Genomic DNA, 22,294 nt, shown 5'->3' with positions numbered 1-22,294 from the left:
GGTGATGTGATCAGCATCATGCCCCTGACGGCCTATACCCCCCAGGGTTTCCCCCAGGTACCCATGTTATTCGACGCTGGGTGGGCGCCGGGGCCGCTTCCATCGTTAGAAAAGTTCCCGGATTTGAACCTGCCGGGGATCGAACCCGGGACGTTTAGCATGGTAGTCAGACACGTTACCGACTGAGCCACCGCGGCCATAATTGGACAGAATGAATATTGGATTTTATGTCCGTTATAGGATTAACTGGTAAGAGAAGATTCTGTTGGGAGAGAACACAACCTTTCCCTGGCAAAAAAAAACAAAAAATCGGGACTAAATTTCGTTCTGGTTCGGCTGTTAAAAAGACATCCTAAAATAGTCACGTATTCTTTGCTTCAGTTAACTTCATAATCCCCCCCCCCCTCACCCTTTGCAGGGATCAGTTCAAACTCTTTCTCAACTTGCATTGTAATCCACTCTGAAAAAGTAAACACACAACTTGCGATCTGTTTGCACGGAATGTGTATCCTAGGATACGTGCCGCACTCGATAATCACTCGCAAGCCAGAGCTTTCCAGACGCTATACTAAACACTGGCGCCAGCTGCAGCATAAACACAATGAGACCGGCTGGAAGTTAGAGCAGCAGGTGGCAGAAGGGAAATCATGGGCATTTTAAAGATAACGCAGTTGTCCAAAGATCGAACTTTTATCAGTAGTGTGAAAAAGAAATGATCCTTGTATTACCTTTTACCATGCAACAGACAGTAATACGGGCAATATTTCGTATCTAGACAGCTGCATTCAAACAAGAAAGAGGGACCTGAATTCTGCAATTATCGCATTACCATGCACACCAGTGGCGGATAATGAGCTGTTGTAGGAGAAGGAAGGGGGTCACTTTTCTTTTACTTATCATGCGGTTTTTGTTAGTTTTGAAGAAGGTATTCAGAACTGTTTGCTTTTTTTTAGACGCCAAAGGAAAGGAGCCAGTGTGCGCACACGAGCAACAAAATTGTGGCTGAAACAATTAGCAACGGACTCCCCCCCCCCTGTTTGCTGATAGCAAAAAGGGAGAAGTCACGCAGACAACAAAACACTGTTTTGGCAAATTTTATGACCGGCACAGTTGGGAAACGTATGAAACGGGAAATTGGAGTTGCAACACACGTAAGATCGATGTCAACTTTTGCGGGAAACCTAGATGACAATGCATTAAGCGGGTTGACGATCTTTAGTTGGCCTATGCGGCTTTGATTATCTGTAACAGTTTCCCTTTTTGATTATCTGTAACAGTTTCCCTTTTTTTAATGAAGTTCTACAGGGCACAAAGAACATGCTTTTAATGAAAGTGGTTACCGGAAGTTGTCGGTTACCAGGTCAAAAGTTGCTCGCTCACGGGAAATTGCTGTATCTCGAGCTCAGAGCTAGACAGATGGGTGAGACTTGCAGGCGCCACGCATCTTGTATTTTGGAACATTCGTGCGATCTTATCTCGCATTTCTCATCTAGCACTGGTGAATATTTCCAAGGTGGCACATTCAACGGGGAAAGAGCTTGAGCTCCCATGCACATTGACAAAGAATGTCCAGCGGGCATTTCGGGCTACTTCCCTCGAGTTGTCAGCAGCTCTTAGGACAAGGAAACATGTCAAGTTAAAATAACGTCCAAGCTCTCTCCACATTCGATCTTCTCTTGTCGACTTACGCAGGTGTCTACTTTGAATTAAGCGAAACCAGTTTTTAGGAAGGGTCTTGTAAACAACTTCGTATTAAAAATTATCCGTATTTCGATTTATCCGTACTGAAATACATTATAAATCCTATCTTATCGGCTGGGGAATGGGAAGAACTTCGGATTAAAGGGTACTTCGTATTAACCAATATCGTATTAACAAGGTTTTCCTGTATCACCAAATATCATGACAATATATCATTTATATCATGGTATATCGTCTGGATGATATATAGCCCAACACTATTTGTTACTAACTAGGACTATGACACCTCACATGTGAAAAGTATACAATGTGTACAAACATTAAAGTCAGTGGTGGACTGTAACCATACATTCACAATTATATTGCAGATGACTAGCCCTGAGACTGTTCTCTTTTAATATCATGTTCTTTTCACCATTTCAGTTTGTGATATCACTTCTGGTATACCCTGTATACATGTCCTTATACAGCCTGATTATTAAAAATAGATACATCAAGTAACAAACTTATGAAAAAACATAAAATGTTACCTAACAATATTAGTGCAGGATACACTTGCCGAGTATGTAGTTTATTTCTCAGGCCATAGCATGCTGTATAAAATGTATACACAAAAATGGGACACACATTCCAAAACAACACCACACTTGAACACTGCACTTTCATGCAATAACCCTGTACATAAAGCTGGAAATCCAATGGAACTATGGTTTCAAAAACAGGAGCACACACCCTTCAAATAATAATGGATTATATAGGATGGAATATGCATGTGAATAGCAGAGTAGGCCTCATCTGCCATCTGATTAAAATGAAATCAGTAAAATTCTCTACTGGGAGATATGATTTTGATACTTGTGTTTCGGTCTCATTTCTAGTTCAACTGAATCAGAAATATATAGATCTTCCTTTACTTTCATTTTGAAAAAATTCAGTTTAATATTGTTTAATTTCCATTCTAACAATGCCCAAATAAATGCCAATATTTATGGAGAAAATATCACATTTAGTAATGAAATGATAGGTTTTGAACTGGAAAAAATGAACAAAGAATTAAGTATAAGGCAAATCATAAAATTATAAGAAAATGACACTGTTATGAACTGAACGCAAAATAGAAATTTCACTACAACAAAAAATAAAAGTGAACAAAATATACAGGTTAGCCTAAAACAAAAATAATACCTACAAACAAATAGGGGACACAATAAAACAACTAACCAACGTGAGTTCACATCACATCAACAAAAAATTCGCATGGATTGCCCATGGCCATCCGGAAGGACTGCCTACTACCAGAAAGGTCCTGCGGCACTTGCTGAAGTGGGTGCTGTGCTGTGGAGGCACTTTGTTCTGAGCCGCTTGAGCGGGAGCGTCTGCTACTGTGACGGGAGCCAGCCTCACTTTCACTAGCACTACCAGCAGGACTTCCGACCTTCACTTCAGGAGCTTCCTTCTGGTGTTCTGAACCATTACTACTGCCACCTACGGAAGGGAAATTTCCTCTTAATGAGGTGTTGCAACAACCCAGCAAACCAACAAATAATGCAACACATTGGGAGAAAAACTGTTCAAACACCACATACATCAGGGACAGTACTGTATCCAATTCAAAAAGCACACACACTTTAAAGAAAAATAGAGAAAATAAACCAAATAACTGCACAAAATTACGATGGAAAGGTGAGAAACATACATATGTAATGATAGGCACATATTTTTGGTAAATAAAAAAGCAAAATTTCGGTACAAAAACTGAGTTGATTTCAGATTCAAAAGCAGTAAATAAAATAAAATTTTGGTGTTATAGCGGTGAATGATCACATCAAAAGTGCTATATAAGATGATCTATTTGGTTTTAAAATTGTGAATATAATCCTAAATTTGATTTAAAAACCTACACTTATTACACAAAATAAACTTATCCCTTCTAATAGCTCATTTATGTAGTTACCAGAGTATTAAGTCTATTCTTGAGTAAAGGGATTCATTTTTGCTTCTCAAATATTTACAACAGAATTAATCAATTTTCCGTGAATTGCATTACTCACAGGATACTTCAGACTTCAGAAAGTGTCACGTCGGTATACTATAAATGGTAAATTTCGTGTTTAAAGGTATATTTTGCATTTTGCAGTTTATTTCACATTATTTCGTGACAAAACAGGGTAGGAAAATGCACCTCACACCTTTCAGAAACATGAAAAATGAACATTACATATTTTGTGTTTTTGTCAAAAACGAAATTTGCATGCCTCTAGTAATGAACAGTCCAAATATTGTTGGAAAGTAAAGATTCACACAGTAAATAAATGGAATTTAAACATACAAATAAATATGTCACAGACAGCTGGGTGGGGATATTCAACTGTGCATAGAGCCCTCAGAACGACAGAAGAGAAATGAAAATGGCTGACCATTTTTAAAACGACATTTTAGTCACGAAACTTATGATAAAGCTACACACACACACACACACATCCATAAGGGTTAAACACAAACTAAAAATTGAGGTGTTTACCTACATATATACATGGCTAACATACTCCACACACATATGTACTGGGTGATCACAATTACATCCAACATATTTTGCCATGGTAGCATAAGTAATCAGGTTAGGTGACTCATTTTACACACTACTACCCTCTATTAAAAATGAAATAAAAAATTAACATGCATTAAAATGCTTGCATACTTTACCAACACACACATTTTTGTCACAGTTTTGACAGCAGGTGTAAATACACAGTGGTTACTGTGGGAAAGTTCAGTGGATGGTGAGGATTCCAACATTATCACTACTGGACTCTTTATTAAAGGCAGGTACCTTAACCTTTTGGTGCCCAAGGCCATTTTCACATGTAACCCCCTTGATGGCCAAGCCGATTTTGAGCAAAATGCAGTTTCAATTAAATCAGTGTAGATCGGAGGCTAATTGCCCTAGAGAGATAAGTGATATACCGTTGTACGCGGAATGAACCGGAGATTCAGACTATATAAAATTTAAGCAAATTCGGCATATATGTGGCAGGGGGGAGGGGGCTAACTCTCAAAATTCCAAAATTTCGGGAAAAAAAATTTGGTCCCCCCACCCTCACCTCAAGAAAAAAGTACATGACAGTGTCGACATGCACATGGAAATGATCGCTGACATGTAAGGAACACAAAAATATTTGCATTATTATCATATGACCAATGTAACTTGAGTTGTACCCCCAAAAGGAATGGTCGACACGCCACTGATTCAAGCTTCAAAATGCAGCGGTACCTTGAAATGACTTTAGTTCAGAGACTATTTGCCATGGAGATATGAACGATATACCGTTGTATGCAGAATGAATCACAGATTCTAACGATATATAATTTATGCACATTTGGCATATATATGGCGGGGGAAAGGGGGGAAATCCCCTGAAAATACTCTTTTTTAAAAAAATGGGGTTTCCCCCCCTGCCCCCCTGAAAAAAGGATATGAAAAGTTCAAAATGCACATAGAAATTATCGCTGGCATGTAAGAAACAGAAAAATATTTGCATCATTGCCATATGACCAATGTAACGCGAGTTGTACCCCTGAAACGAAAGGCTTGTACGCCACTGTCTCAAGCTTCGGAATTGAGCGAAATGCAGAGTTACATTGAATTGACTACAGCTCAGAAACTAAATGCCGAGATATGAAAGATATACCATTGTACACAGAATGAATCACAGATTCAGCGCCGATTCTTGCAGCTGCTTGAAATTCTATTTTTAGACAATGCAGGGTAACCCCTGTTGCAACTTGTGGACACTTGTGCTAAAAAAACAAAGGTTTCCTTCAGCGCGCTTCGAAATTCCATATTCACAACGCAGATTCAACAACCAGTCTTCCCCCTCCACCCACCCCCACACCCTGCTTGCGCCCTCACGGAAAACTTTCATTTTGACATCGGATACTGATAAACAAGCTTCCTTCGAATGCAGTTAACAGGAGGGAGTGAATTTGACCTTGAAAAGAGACGCAAAAGAGAAGTCCCTTTTCCCACCTTTTCCCCTCCATTTTCATGAAGACAAAAAAATGCAAAAAAACATTTCTGTTAAATACATGTGTTAGGAACAATATAAAAAAAATCAAAATTCTAGCCAAAAATAGAAAAGTTATAACGTAAAAACTACGACCTTGACACAGCATCTCGATCGAGATGCTTGAGGGTTACATTTGGGTATCTCGATCGAGATGCTTGGGTCCCAAAAGGTTAAATGTATGTGCATGAGAGCCTTGGAATGTGACACAATAAGTAGCAAAGTGTGAACGCATGCTAGTTAACATGTCACGAAGTGATCTACAGCACACTTCTTAGAAATTGCCTAGCCAAATGTGTTGCAAATGTACTTGCACTAAATTTTAAATAAAGCCAATGCCTGGACAACTGTTTCATGCCACTTACAATGGCTCACGTAATGCATTTGTAACAACAAAATATTGTATACAATCTTGGTGCACCCAATACATATTCTGTACACATAATTGCAAGGCATAACAATATTGTGAAAATATGGAAAACCATGTAAAACTTTCCTGTAACAATTGAAAATAAATAGGACATACTCTCTGTGTCTCATGTCATCAGTTAAACATATATCTGAAACCAGCCCTAATTGCAATAACGCTAAAAATGAAAGACAGTTAACACCTTCACACCATGGCTCTAAACTTTGGTAGGCTTGAAAACTAAGTAACCAATTTCATTATTGGTGAATTTAGTAAAGTCATTTTAAAAAAGTATAGCCATGGAAAAATGTTGTGGAGACCACCTAATAAAGATAGGGAGAAAAAATACCGATACAGTACCACATAATCTGTCCCATTCCTAATTCATATCATGAAATAGGAGTAATGTTATGTTATAGTTGAGGGTAAAAATCAAAAAAGTTAGCATGGATAGATTAATTGATTGATTTGTCTTATTGAACTTCACATTGGCTAACTGCAAAAATGGGGATGAGTGGTGATAAGATGAATTGACGAGAAGACAATCCCACACATGCACAATACAAATCCCACACAGGATTATACTGGCCGTGTGTACAGACTCCAGAACATTGTTAGACTGGAAATTTGGGTAACTCCCAAAAGACTCAACCATTGCACCTGGTTTGCATGGATGAATATGAAAAACAATGGTTTAGTTTCTAGTTCCTCCATTAAATGTACTTACCAGATCCACTGTGCACACTTTCCTCCCTATTGTAGCCATAAATGGTAGGCTCATTTGTATAATTAAATGGCATTGGTGCATATCCCCCAGAATGTGGCAGAAATGTGCCCGAGTAGGGCATCTGAGAACCACCCCACGGAGAAGGTGCATTGGGAGGAGGAAGAGGGCCAACGGTATCCCTGTCTGCCTCCGATACTGTGTCCTCACTGATTTTTAAAACTGACAAATCTAGAAGAGAAGGAAATAAAAATACATATGTAACAAGTTTAAGCATTAGAAGATAACATACAAAGTACAATTTTGACAATTGAGTTGATTGATTGAGTTTCTTAAGACCACTTTATGGACAAAATGCTAATCGAGACTGGACCTACGGTTTAAAGTGGGATCTGAACCATGATGTTCCTCCCTTCGAATGTGGGACCCCTTCATTACACGGTAACAACCCACTATCCCATTAACAATGCTTGTAATTTACACTTTTGGGTGTGCCAAATTGATTGAAATTATATGCACTCCAATAAGTATTACATTTTTAACACATTTACTATTGTTGCTTTATTGCTACAAAATATAAGAATTTATACAAAATGTTTGTAATTATATAATTCCAATCTTTTAAAATCTCCATTGCAGAAAATAATGTAAAACGAACAATTAAAAAAAAGCACAGCACACCAAACAGCAGCATCAAAAATGTACTTTGAAAGAAGATAACAAATTAACTTAGCAAAGTTACAACTTATTGTCCCTAAGCTTTCTCATTTAAATTAGAAAATACCATATAGTCTTACATGCAGTTTCTAACACACTGTTCACAATGTTAACTGATATAAAAAATACGTAAATACAAAATTTTGTTACAAAATATTAGAAGTAATACTCACTGCCACAAAGATCACCAAAGACATAGTAACACTGTTCTGAGAAAGTAATTTTATTAACAGTATGACGTATGAAGCCAGCTTTCAGCATGAGAGACGCATATTTTCGAGCGTCTCTTCTATCCCCGAAACCTTCCACGTGTGTGTAGAGCCAATCCACAATGTCAGCACCTGTGTTGTAGAGTAAAACAGAAATTCTTAAGTACAATTTTAACAATTTAACAACTGCACATTGACAGATACGAGAACTGAAACAGATTAATGAAAAATTGGAGGGAAACTGTGATTCGACCAGGATCATGGAACCCTGATATTTTGCATCGGTTCCCAACACACAAGACCATCTCTAGGCCTCACTACAATGGCAACTTCACATATTTTGTGCACATAAACATGTACATCAATACAGTGGAACCCTGATTTTGCATTCCCGGTTTTACATTTTCTCGCATTATACATTCAATCTTCATGGTCCCAACGAAGCAATATGCTATAAAAATTTACCTCGATTTTACTTTTTCCAGCATTTTAAGTTTTCCAGCTTGGTCCCCTGAAAAACATAAAATCGAGGTTCCACTGTACCAAGAAAAGATAGTCATTTGTTTAATCTTCTTTGTCACTGTCACTTTTGCCTGTGTTGCCATATTTTCAACTTCCTCCCTCCCCCTGTGTGTTGAATAATGCAAGCACAGGATTACATGGCAAGCAGCTGATTGCATCCACCACGCTCCTTTGTTTGCTTAGGGTTGAAAATTAGATAAAGCACCAGCAGTTTTTCTCTTGGTCAAGCAGTGCCATTAAAATAATTTCATCGATACTGAGAAGAGTTCTAATACAATACTAATACTATAAGTTAGGAATGAACCAATATGAAATTATTGCTGTTAACAATCAAATAGAGATAAAACTTATTGATAGCAATATTATACTGATCTGATATAAAATTGCACATATCCCATTGTACACTTGAAGGATTAATTCATTTCATTAATTAATGTACGTAACAAGGTGATTGCAATAGATTCTGCCTTACGAAAAGAAACTGCATATTTAAAGAGTTACTTCACAAAGCCATGATGCAATAATTATACAACAAAATGGATGAATATTGCAATGAATTGGCAGGCTGCTTATATAAATGTCAGATCAGCAAATTTATCAATACATTTTACCAAGAAACTGACACTGATAAAAAAAGATTAAATGGTCAAAATGATATTCGGAAAGTTATTGCATGCTTACCATGAGCTTTGCTCTTGGAAAAAAAAAAAACATATTTAAAATTTAATCTAAGAACAGTGTGTATAAATTTTGCTTTTATAATTTTAAGAAAAGCAAAAAATGAGTACTGAGAAAATAACACAAGACTTTTTATTAAAATACAGGATTGCAATATTAAAGGTACTTTATTCAATAAAACCACATGCTTCAACTTTACTTGAAATAAATATTGTCCATGTTTAACTAAAAACCTACAATTTTATCAGGGCATAAATTTTCATATTTTCCTCTGCTGGGTAGGCAACAATGATATCAAAACATTAAGTAAAAACTGCTTCAAATGCTACTTATATACAGATTTATAGTCTGATTTGTTTCTAAGGATTTTAAAAAAATGAAGATGTCTTCATATTTACATTTATACAATAATTGTATTTGTTGACAGGGAAACTGTGGTTTGCACTAAGCCATGTGTTCTCTGATCAATCATTATTGACCTAGAGGACATTCTTCTGTCTTAGTGATATATTTATTCCATAAGAATTGGGCTGTATAAAATTCCACCTTTTACAGGAATTATTGTGTATAACTAGGGACACACATTTATGGTGAATACATTATCAAGATTTTTCGTACAAAAACTGGTATTTCAGTGTTAAAAATATTAATATACTGTACTAAAAAGAAATTCCATGCACATGCTCCTCTAAGGAACAAGGCCTGCCAGAGGAGACTCTTCCACTGGGTAATGTATGGTCAACGCATCAAGTTATCTGGCTTTTGAGACTGGAGCTCGCTGCTTCTTCTATTCAAGTAGCCCCAGTTGTCCTCGTGATGCTGGACCAATGCCGAAATTTTGGGAGGTCCAAACAGGAATCGAACCTGGGACCACTCACACTAAAGGTGAGAACACTAACCATTTGGCTATGTGGGAGCCCTTTAAAAGCTGTACTAATCACAAAATAAACATTCCCTTTCCAATAGCATATTTATGTATTTTTATTTTTATTTATTTATTTATTTATTTGAACACAACAGGCGAATGATCAATTACAGTGTTCCGTATTTTCTGATAAACATGAAGTACGTATGTCAACGTTAAAGTACATTGTAAATGTACACAAAAGAAAGAATAGTTACAAAAAACAAAAATATTAAAATAATAATACATGTACCACTGAACGAGTACCATAAAATGTCACACATAACTATCCAATACAAGAATTGTCTATATGAACACACAATTTCAAATATTACAATGTACAAATAATATCTTTACACTCAATGTTTCAGATCTGAACCACCACGGAGAAAACAAAATATAAAGAGATACTTACATAATGCATTATAATTTACATGAAATATGAAATTGATATAAACTAGGGATGGGCTGATATAAAATTTTGGACGATACCGATAAAGTAAAAGGTAAAAAGTTAAAGTGTTCCCCTGTGCATAGCACCACGCCATGAAGGCGTATAGGGGGTGTGGGGGTAACGCCCCACACTTTCTTGATCCGGCCGTGAGTGGAAGTGATGTGATCAGCATCACGCCCCTGACTGCCTTTACCCCCCAGGGTTTCCCCCAGGTACCCATGTCATTCGATGCTGGGTGGGCGCAGGGGGCCGCTTCCAACGTTACAAAAGTTCCTGGATCTGAACCGGCCGGGGATCGAACCAGACACATTGAGCATGGTAGTCAGACTCGTTACCGACTGAGCCAACACAGCCACCGATAAAGTATAGATATAAATTTTACCGATACCCATAACAGATATTCTACCTATCCGATATAAAATTAGAAATGGTTCTTGAAGAACCAGAAAGATTCACTGACCTCCTTAAATTGTTTCAAGGTGACTACAGTGCAAAAGAAGTTGCATACTTAGACATTTACTTTTTTAGAAAGTAGAGCATGGAGATTATCCATAAAAATTACAACAAAATGGCAGAATTTTGCACGAATTTATCAGATATTTATTGATATATCGGATCGGTAAAATAATTGGTAATTTTACCAATAAACCGATACACCAATATGCCTAGATCGGCCAATACCAATAGAATACCGTTTAATCAGTCCCATCCCTAATATAAAAACAGTAGAATTCAAGGATAGAAGATATAGCCTAGGGGCTTGTCTTTATTACATTATGAAGTATAACTAACTAACTAACTAACTCTCTAGCCTTCTTAAACCCGAAGGTTCATGGCTGCAGCAACACAGGCCTTCCATCTGTCCCTATCTTGAGCAACATCTATATACCCTTTTCCATCCCTACCGATTTCCCTTAGGTCCATCTCGACGTTGTCCCTCCATCTTCGTCTTGGCCTCCCTACTGGTCTCTTACCATCAGGTTTCCCAACAAGAATCCTGTAAACTCCTCTTTCCTCTCCCATTCGTGCCACATGGCCTGCCCACCTAAGTCTTCTTGATTTAATTATTCTAATAATGTCTGGACATGAATACAAATTATGTAGTTCTAAATTATGTAACCTTCTCCACTCACCTGTCTCCTCATCCCTTTTAGGTCCAAATATTTTCCTAAGGATCCTATTTTCAAATACTCTCAATTTATGTTCCTCCTACATTATGAAGTATAGTGAATTAAAATAAAAATTCATTTTGGAACTGAGGTCCTCATTCGTTCTGAGTATTTGAATGAGTTGATAATTAAAACAAAACATTCGGTAAAATATTAATTAATATTAGCATAATTGTAGTCCCTTTTTTTAAATTTATAAATCTAACAGCCGCGGTGGCTCAGTCGGTAATGTGTCTGACTACCATGCTAAAGGTCCCGGGTTCGATCCCCGGCCGGTTCAAATCCGGGAACTTTTCTAACGGTGAAAGCGGCCCCGGCGCCCACCCAGCGTCGAATAACATGGGTACCTGGGGGAAACCCTGGGGGGTAAAGGCGGTTAGGGGCGTGATGCTGATCACATCACCCCCACTCACGACCGGATCAAGAAAGTGTGGGGCGTTACCCCCACACCCCCTATACGTCTTCATGGCGTGGTGCTATGCACAGGGGAACACTTTACCTTTAACAGCAACAATTTACAGTAACATTTATTTATTTATTCATTGACCACAATAGGCTAATGCCCAATTACAGAGTATTATGTTTATTCCTGTGCAAATGTGCCAATTTTTGCTTCTCAAGATTTTACAGAATTAATAAAATTTCCATGATTTTGCAGAACTCACAGGATGATTCAGCAGAAAATGCTGAAGAGTTTATTTTGCATTTTACAGTTCACTTCGCATCATTTTGTGCCCAAACATTGTAGGGAAATGTACCTTTCAAAATGAAAATTAGAATGTGTTATTGCAAATTCTGGGTTCCAGCCAACTTTCCAATGGCACAACACATGTATCCTTCTCATCAGTTATTTAATGAATGTGATTTTTACGTTCACATCTGATATGCTGTACAGTGGGGATCCATGAGTATTAACATGCAAATTGTCCAACACCATGTTCATGCACTTTATTTGACCTAATAAGAGATTCAATAATTAAAAAGAAAACTCAAAACAAGCCGTTGACAACTTCTGCACCAGCATACATAAAAATCCATCGCTTAAAAAATACACAGGATGTAAGAGAAAAATTAATGAAAATAGTCATGGACAATTTGCACAGTAATACTCACGGATCCCACTGTACCATACAGCAGAAAAACATTAAATCAAGTCAACATAGAAATAGCAGTATGATGAGGTTAGTCCTCAAAATGAAATCAGACTTACCAATAAATGCATTTGGTATTGTAATTTTTAGCCACATCCGATCCCTTATTTCCAACCCTGAATCTGGCCTTGCCATTGCTCTAACGACAACAGGCATTTCGGTGTTCACTGAAAGATGAAGTTCTTCAAAAGGCCCTGAAAGAAAAATGCAAAAAATCAATGAGGATGTAATGCACCTTAAAATGGCAGTAATGAGCACATGGTTAAAATCACAGCACTGAAAATTCATTAAAATTAGAAATATTACACAGTGCCACATATTTATGCTGAATAAAAGATAAAGATTTCAGTACAAAAAAATGATCACATTTTAGGATCAAAAGTAGTACATAAAATGTTATTCCGGTGTTAAAATGGTGAATATAACCCTAAATTTGATTTGAAAACTACACTTATTCCTAGACCTCGGATTTTAGATTTTTAACCTATTTTTTTCTTTTGCAGGTAAATAACAAATAACAAGTTATATCAGCATTTCATTAAAAAACGAAACAACTGATGAAGTTTTATAGTGCCTAAAATAACCCTTTTTTAGGCTTTTATATATTATTTAAGTTTTACAGAATTTTTATATCTCTCAGATGTATTTACTAGGTTCGGTGGCGAAATAATTCCATGACTACTGGCATGTTTGAAACATGTTTCCTGAAGATTTCCCTCCCTCCAAGTACATGATGTTTATCAAAGCTCTAAACAAAACAAAATGTCTGACGCACTGTTATCTGCACACAGGGGTGGCGAAAGGGGACAGTTCCCCCCTACTTTTTACCCCCGGACTATAGACTTTTAATGCTAAGCCTTGCCTACTAAGAGAAAGTAAAACTTTTTGTCACCCCTCCTCCCCATTCTGTTTTGGCACCCAATCGTCTCTACTGCCTGCACAGTCCCAAGTGCAAACTTCTGATCTATGCAGCCTTGCTCACTCTCGCGTCAGTTTAGTCCTTTTTGGCATTCACGCCTTGCGAAGTAATGTTTCAGCATTCAAATTTGCTTTAATTGATTGATTGATTTGGGGGTTTTAATTCCACTTCATGCACAGTAAGGCTAATTGGGATTGGACCTACAGTTTAAAGTGGTATCCGAACCAATATGTGCCTCCACCAGGTATCGAACCTGGTACCCCTTGATTACAATCGCACTACTGACTATGTTTCTGTTGAAAGATAATTTTCAGCATATGAAATGATCCTCACAGACAACAGGTGGAGTTTGAGTGTGGATAACGCAAAAGGATTCATGGTGGTCAAAAGGATCATGAAAAAATTCAAGATAATTCCTGGTTTTCAAGGCGAACTTTCCAAAAATTCAAGGATACAAGCAGATGTTTTCTCTATTCCAACCTTACGTATTAATGACTCTCACCCTCCCATCCACACACAAAAATATTAACAATGTAAAGGGGTTTGTATGATTCCAATGTACCAAGAAATTTACCTAATCAACTTCAAGATATATTATTTTGTAATAATCTTCCATCTGTCAGATAGATTGTTCTGCAAAAGACACTAACAAAGTTAATGGATTGAGAAAATGTTATATTTTCCATGTAGCTTTCTTTTTCTTCCTAAAAAAATAAAATAAAATAAAAGCTAAACTGAGAGAAACTGTCCTCAGAGCATGTATAAACACGTATAAATTTAATGGGATTTGGATTAATAAAAGTTGCAATTTTTCAATTCTACGGAGAAAAAGTGGGACTAGAGAAAACATCCGATTGTACATTTTTTTCATGTCTTGCCAAAATTCATGAATAATTTCCATAGCAAATAATTCATGCATAATTCCTGGAATTCAAGGAATTCCAAGTGAGTAGTCACCCTGATATTGTGCAGCAAATTATACATACGTAATTCATTTTTCATACCAACAAGTAACTTTCTCGAACAGCACAAGTGCATATTATATAATTTGTAGATATTTTGGAAATTATGTAAAGAAATGAAAATTAGTTTAGAAAATTAATATTTGTTTATTACGGTTCTTGTGAAATTTTGTTTTTAACGATTGTATCTAATCAGTATTTTTCAGGAATTTTGTACAAAGTTGAGACTTTTTGCAACCTATTTTAGGATTTTTAGAGCCTATTTAGGAACCTAAAAGTACATTTTTTTAGAACCTAAAAATCCGAGGTCTACTTATTACACACAAAATAACATTTTCCTTTCTAACACCACATATAATTGGTTGTCAGTTTTAAGTTTATTCCTATGTAAAGGAGTGCAGTTTTGCTTCTCAAATATTTACAATATAATTAATAATTTTCCATGATTTGCATAACTCTCAGGATATTTCAGACTTCATAAAGTGTCGCGTTGGCAAATAAATCTAAATTTTGCGTTTAACAGCTTATTTCACATTTTACAGTTCCCTTCGCATCATACGAGGGTCACTATTTATATTTTGAGCCTAACAATGAAAAAACAGGAATTTGGCATTGAAAACTGCTTTATTGTTTTTCGAAGTATTCTCCTTTATGGTCAATACACTTTTGCATTCGTTCGAACCATTTGTCAAAGCAGTTTTTCCAATCTTCTTGAGACACCTCCATAATATGGTTTTTCAACGCATCAACGGCGTCTTCCGCCGACGAAAATCGTTGTCCACGCAATTTATTCTTGACATTCGGGAACAAGAAGAAGTCATTGGGTGCCAAATCAGGACTGTACGGCGAATGACCCATCAATTCGATTTTTTGACTGTTCGTAAAGTCGGTTGTTAGACGAGATGTGTGACAGCTGGCATTGTCTTGATGAAGAATGATCCGACGGCGTTTGTTTGTTTTCCGTATTTGACCGAAGACCTCTGGCAAACAAATTGTTGTTTACCGTTCAGAGTTGACAGTTCTACGTTCCTCTAAAGGCACAGTTGCCACATGACCAGTTTTCCCGAAAAAAACAGGCGACCATTTGTTTCGATGTGCTTGGAGTGCGAACAACTTTTGTTGGATTTGGTTCATCTTGAAACACCCACACAGTCGACTGCTGTTTACGTTCCGGCTCATATGCATATATCCATGATTCGTCACCTGTTACAATCTTACATACGTCTTTTGAAGCACCACGATTGTATTTATTGAGCATTTGTTTGCACCAATTGACGCGAGCGTCTTTTTAAGTTTTTGTCAAATTGTGTGGGATCCAACGAGAACATACCTTTCTCACAGCTAAATGATCATGTAATATTTTATATATGCTGGTGGAACTAATGCCTATGGTTGCCTCAATCTCACAGTATGTCACATGACGATCTTGCAGTATTAGGTTTTGCACAGCATCAATGTTTTCTTGAACAACAACTGATTTTGGACGACCTTCGCGAATCTCGTCGGTGAGCGAATGGCGGCCACGATTAAATTCGTAATACCAGCGTTTCACAGTGGCAAAGGATGGGGCTTCATCGCCAAATGTGGAAGTAAGTTGATCGATGCACTCTTGTCTTGATAATCCACGTCGAAAATTGTAAAAAATCATGGCACGAAAATGTTCACGAGTTAATTCCATTTTATTGTTGTCGCGCAATCTCCAAGGCAACATAAACAACACAAATCAAGCTATTGACAAAACATTTGAAGTACGTTATGGTCAATAATGCCAGACGATTCCGTGCAAATGTCAAATCACGCCTAACTTCAATCAGTGTTGCCAAGGCTCAAAATATAAATAGTGGCCCTCTTATCGTGACAAAACATGGTAGGAAAATGCACCACACAAAACATGAAAAATGAACATTACATTTCACATTTCGTGTTTATCTTTCAAAAGAAATATACAAGCCTCTAAGCATTAACACATAAACTGAAAATTAAAACATTGAAACATACATTTGATGCAACGAGTCTGTGAAATTGATTGAGGGAGCATACTCGTGTTCAAAGCTCATTAACACAGACTTGTTCTCCCAGAGAACACCACACCAACTGAAATATAATTGATCCATTTTACAAGCATCTTCATACATGACCGAGCAAATTATCCTTCACCTCTTTCCTCGTTCTTTGCATATATAATATATATATATATATACTTTCTACCTACTGAGAAAATGAGGTCATGACCTCGAAATATCAAACTTTTCTTCAATTTTTGTAAGTGTTTACTGTCTCCTATGCCATTAAAATGTATGTTATCTGTTTTGTAGAAATACAGAATACCTTTTTCTAAACTCTCATATGTTTTCATAACAAAAACCTTTTTTGCCATTGTTCAACCTGCAACACATTAAACACATGACTTTCTGATGCAGTAAAGGATAAATCACCCACTATCCCTTGTGCCGAGTATGCTTATTGCTCAATGGTGCTTGAAAATAGATACATTTTTAATGAGCCTTATCAATGCACCATTTGATTCACATTAATTTTTACAAACTCATACAAAAGTAATCCCAGATTTTATGCTGTACTAGCTGATTACCCATTATCCCAATCTTGGATTAGACAGGAATTCTAACTATAGTGTAAAATGTAACGAATGTCACAAATTAGCTTAGCGACTCTGAAATTATGGATTCGACAATAATCTAGGTCATTTGTGGCATTTTACTTTTCAACTCCCATGCCGAAAGGTGATGAACTTGAAGTTGAACCGATTGGGAGTGTCACGAAAACTATGGATGGATTCCATTCGCAACACAGCCTGAATGTTAGACAACCCAAGACACTATCGTTGTGCAGGATTGCATAGTCTCATGGATATCTGTTGGTGCGGAATTTAATATCGGTGGTTCTCGATTATTGTTACATGTCACCCCTTCCCACCCCACCCCTAGGGGTGCCAGGGGGGGTCTTACCCCAAATATATTCTTACCAGATTGCAAGTGATACGTGTACAAAGTTTGGTTGAAATTGCTCCAGGCGTTCGAGAGTTATGTTGGAACAAACATATATATACACCCACACACACCCACACACATACATCCATTTTTATATATATATATAGAAGATTAAATCAATAAAAATATATAACAGACAAGTACTATGTTAATGTGTTGTGCATCATACGTTTCTGTTATATGTGCATGTAAATATTTATTAGGGCTAAGCCGATGCTACTTTGATTTGATAGAAATTGAAACAATTTAGTTCAGAGTCTTTAAAAAAAATTAACGTTTAAGTTTTTACATTGAATCAATTTCTCCCCGCACTATGTTGTTGATTGCTTGATTGATTTAGTTTATTTTACCTCACTTTTCTGCCACTTTTGACTAATGGCAAAGGTGAGGATGAATGGTGATACGACTAGATGGATGAAGGGACAATCACAAACATATAGGGATGACACAAAATGAGCTCCACAGAGGATTATGCTGACTGCGAGTCCAGACACCAGAGCCTCACTAGTCTGCAAATTCCCCTCTAGGGTGTAAAACATGGAAGGGAGGTTGATATTTGGGTGTCTTCTCAAAGGGTCATCCCTTACACCCAACAACGTTGTTCCAAAAAATAATGAAAAATATGAATTTTGCACAGGTGCCGTGCATCATTTTTGTGGACTTCACTGTGGAAAGGTATAAGCTGGTACTGATGATTAAGGGCACGTAGGAAAAGTTTCCGCGAGTTTCTTTTTCTCTGCGATGGCTATGGAACACTGTTGCCAACTTAGCTCTCTTGGAACCAGTTCTGGCTCTTTGGTGCACTCACTTTGCTGTGAACTAGTATAGGGCATCCGCCTCCATGACCATTGCCATGCCATCAGTAGCTCCAGGCCAAGTTGACCAACTTTTGCCATGAATATACATTTTTCACGTGATATTGTTATATTGGCTGGGTTGCCAATACTCTTACTTCCCCAGATACTTTTTCTGTAGTGCCGTGGCTGATGTGACGATGACAATATTGTTATCTGGGAATCCTTTTTTCTCGATTTCATTCGACCATTGGTGGATTATTGAGATGGGTGACGCCGCCAGATCTAGACTGTGAAAACTAAGAATAAATTGTCATCAATCTCAAGTTAACGATAATAGCACCACTCCCCACTCCTTTGACAACTTAAAATTACCCTAGGAGGCACTTTATCCAGTCATAAATTTAGCTCCTTGAAAGTCAACTGTAGCTCCATTTAAGGTGAAATTTAGCTCTCTTATGCGCATCAGATTTGACATCACTGCCAGGATGGCTGTAGGAGGCAAAGAGAAATGCATTACGCTTATGGGAGCTTTATTTTATTCATTCTCTCAGGAATATCAAACTTACAATGGTGTTGAAAAGTACATGGGCGGAAAAAGGACACTTTGAAAAATTTCTTGAGTGTTGGAAAAGTCGAAACTCCCATTTGATTAGCTGTAATTTGAACATGGGATTCTGTAAATACTTATTAATCATATTTTTCAAACATGGTGTCTAGCTTAATAATCAACTTAAAAAAATGATTCCACTTGCACTATGGAGAGAAATTCATGCTCTCTTGTCCAGGCATTATTATTTTTTTTTTTTTTTAGTAACAGTGCCCATTCCAATGATATTGAAATAAATGCACAACTGGAGCGAAACTGTCACTCTTGCCCTTAAATTCCAACCAATACTTTCTGATATCAATAGCACTGGTATCGGATAGACTGATTAATCAGCACTGATATCGGCTCAGCCTTAGTATAGATGTCTTGGTGTACTATATTTCAGTATAGGTTTCCTACTCAATATTACATATTCCCACATCCCATCCGTCATCATTCAGTAAGGTTAAACTTGTCTCACATAAAAACAGAATCACCCATTTAATATTGAACCATTAATTAACGCTATCTTTAAAAACAAGCTTCATAAAATACTTACTTTCTGAGTCTGGCATGCTAGAAGTTATTGAAGAACTAGTAGAGGTCAGGGTGCTTACTGATGGGGGCCTGACTTGGTATTCTCCTGCAAATAGCAATGGTTACTCTTATGTGTTGTAAAAGGAATTCTTGAAAAAAATACATTCTACATTCAACGCAATGACAAAACAATTATTGTAAGCACAATCTATTGGCCACACTACAAAGTGCTATGTACATGTACAGTGGGATGCATAAGTATTACCACGCAAATTGTCCATCACCATGTTTATACTATCTTTTTACGCAATGAAAGCTTAAATTGATTGATTTGGTGTTTTAAGTCCACTTTATGCACAGTAATGCTAATTGGGACTGGACCTACAGTTTAAAGTGGAATCCGAACCACTATGTGCCACCACCAGGTATCAAAACCGGGACCAATGAGAACTTAAAGAATTGAAACAAAATGCCAAACAACTGTTGACAACCTCTGCATCACCATATGTAAAAATCCAGTCCTTAAAAATAAGTAGTATGCAAGAGAAAAGTTTAATGAAAATAGTCATGGACAATTTGCCCATGGCCGTATTTAGATTTTTTTTTTTTTTTTGGATTCAAACCCTCCCCGAATGTTGGAATAATGGAAGTTCAGAAACCAAAATCTGTAACTAATTTTAAAAAATGTATTTGCTATTTCACAAAAATACAAAAAAAAGGGAGACAATGCTGAAACGATCGAGCTAAAATTTTCAAACATTTGGAATTCTGAAATTTGAGCGAAACAACTTTAATTCTTGGAATCTCGGTCCACCTGACACCCCTCCATTTTCACTTCTGCTGTCATCTTTCCAGTGTTGTTTCTGGGTGATACTGAAAATTCACTTATGATATTCCCAAAATTTCCAACTCAACTTTTAAGTTCGATAAGGATTTAAATCCCCTTTCATAAAGAGTTGAAACCTAGCTTCACAGCACGTTACATTCATGCTCCTTCACCCAGCGGTCGACGTAGTACATACATTTAAATTGCATGCGGTCCTATACAACACATACTTGTATAGTGCATATTTGTTGTATATAATGCTGTTTGGTAAGTCTAGGAATAATATGAGCACTTCTCTGGAAATGACATCGTTTTCAAGTTACAATTAGTTTTCATGTTGAGGGGAATAAACAACGCAGTTGATAATATAAGACGTAAACGAGTTACTAAAGATATATCCACGAAACTTCGAGTTCCCAAGTGGATGGTGGCAGAGGCCACCGAAATTAATAGAAGTTTCACGGATATATCTTTAGTAACTCGTTTAAGTCTTATATTACAATTAGTTTTATTGTTAATAACAGAACTAAAGTTCAGTTAGTTAGTATTCGAACAGAATAACCAAAGAAAAACTGTGTTACATCAAAAAATTCAAGTTACAATATATATTTTATTTTCACAGTTTTCAAAATTCGAAAAATTAAGTTTTACGTGACTGGTCAAACAACATAAACTTGATGACTAAAATTTCCCTTTAACTTTTAAAGCTTTTTCTTGAAGGTATATAAAATTTAATAACAAAATATAATAACTGTGCATTTCAGTACACACACTATGAAACATAACAAAAATAAAATAAAAACAGTTGTGCTGCATATTCAACCATCTAATGGATCGATTGATTGAGTTAGTGTTTTAAGTCCGCATGACGCACAGTAAGGCTAATAAGGACTGGACCTACAGTGGGATCCGAACCACTATGTTCCTCCACCAGGCATCGAACCCGGGACCCCTTGATTACAAGGTGACGACACTATTCTAATGCACAGAGTAGAAATAATAATAATTTTGGAATAAATTAGTTTATTTTTATGAAATTTTAATTATTATATAATAATTGAAGGGCTCTGGTGTCAAACATGGTAAGTTGAAGGGTGGCATATTTTACTTTGTAACTAAAAAATAACCAAAATGTCACTTACCATGTTTTACACCTGAGCCCTTCAATTATTTCTATTATTCAAATTTCTGAAGAGGCCCATGGGAACAATTATCAGGGAACCCCCCGAAAGTTTTCCCAGCCTACTGGCATGAATTTGCAGAGCAATACTTGTGGATTCCACTGTACACTCGCCTCAGTACTCTGGCAGTTTTTCTTTATACAGTACATTTTCAGAAGATACATTTCAACTTACATGATTGGACTGTCATAAAGCCATCATTCTATACCTTCCTGCAATGTCATTTAGATTATTATGTATGAAGATTAAAAAAAAATCTAACACAAAGACTGTAAAAAAAAGTGTATCGATGTACACTGTATAAAACACCCTTTATTAATAAATTCGTTGACCCTGTACAGCATCTAATTAGTATGAATAGCGGTTTACTAATTTTTTTTTTCTCGAAGAGGACAACGTTTTCTATGAAAATCCATTCCTTTTAATTTTTTTGTGAACTATTACCAGGACGAAAAATTAGAACACAATCTTTCCTAGTCAGACACACACAAAATCAAAACATCGTGCTGTAACTATTTGCAATCAGGATATGACAACATACAAATGCACAACCTTATACAGTATATATTTTAAACTACATGCTTTACAGTCTGTAGGGCATTTAGTTCTCAGGGTATGATGAATTATTCTCACAATGTTCCTGCATAAAGCAGCTAGCTCTCAGAATCACCAACCTTTAATCACTGAGAGGACTGCCAGAGGATGGTGCTGATCACATCATGTCAACTATGGCTGAGACTGAATACGAGTGGAACCCTATTTCCACACCTCCAATG

At 36.8% G+C, this 22,294-nt stretch overlaps 1 protein-coding gene across 4 annotated transcripts in view; it reads right to left on the bottom strand.

Annotated features, from left to right (window-relative positions):
• LOC145998756 (segment polarity protein dishevelled homolog DVL-3-like) overlaps positions 1-22,294 on the bottom strand; it is an 83,088-nt gene that overhangs the window by 15,340 nt on the left and 45,454 nt on the right. For 2 of the 4 annotated variants that reach the window (XM_083135307.1, XM_083135309.1), the window contains 5 exons: positions 19,534-19,617; positions 12,762-12,896; positions 7,789-7,956; positions 6,902-7,129; positions 2,923-3,186 (listed from right to left, as the gene is read on the bottom strand). In XM_083135307.1, the coding sequence (XP_082991433.1) occupies positions 2,933-3,186; positions 6,902-7,129; positions 7,789-7,956; positions 12,762-12,896; positions 19,534-19,617 (869 nt within the window). In that variant the 3' untranslated portion in view covers positions 2,923-2,932. The remainder of the gene's footprint in view (positions 1-2,922; positions 3,187-6,901; positions 7,130-7,788; positions 7,957-12,761; positions 12,897-19,533; positions 19,618-22,294) is intronic. The other 2 variants (XM_083135308.1, XM_083135311.1) reach the window with 2 other exon arrangements.

The sequence above is a fragment of the Lepisma saccharinum genome, chromosome 14 (genome assembly GCF_977018435.1).
Source record: "Lepisma saccharinum chromosome 14, izLepSacc3.1, whole genome shotgun sequence".
NCBI classification, from domain to species: domain Eukaryota; kingdom Metazoa; phylum Arthropoda; class Insecta; order Zygentoma; family Lepismatidae; genus Lepisma; species Lepisma saccharinum.
The sequence above is the reverse complement of the archived record's forward strand: the minus strand, read 5'-3'. Positions and strand labels throughout refer to the sequence as shown.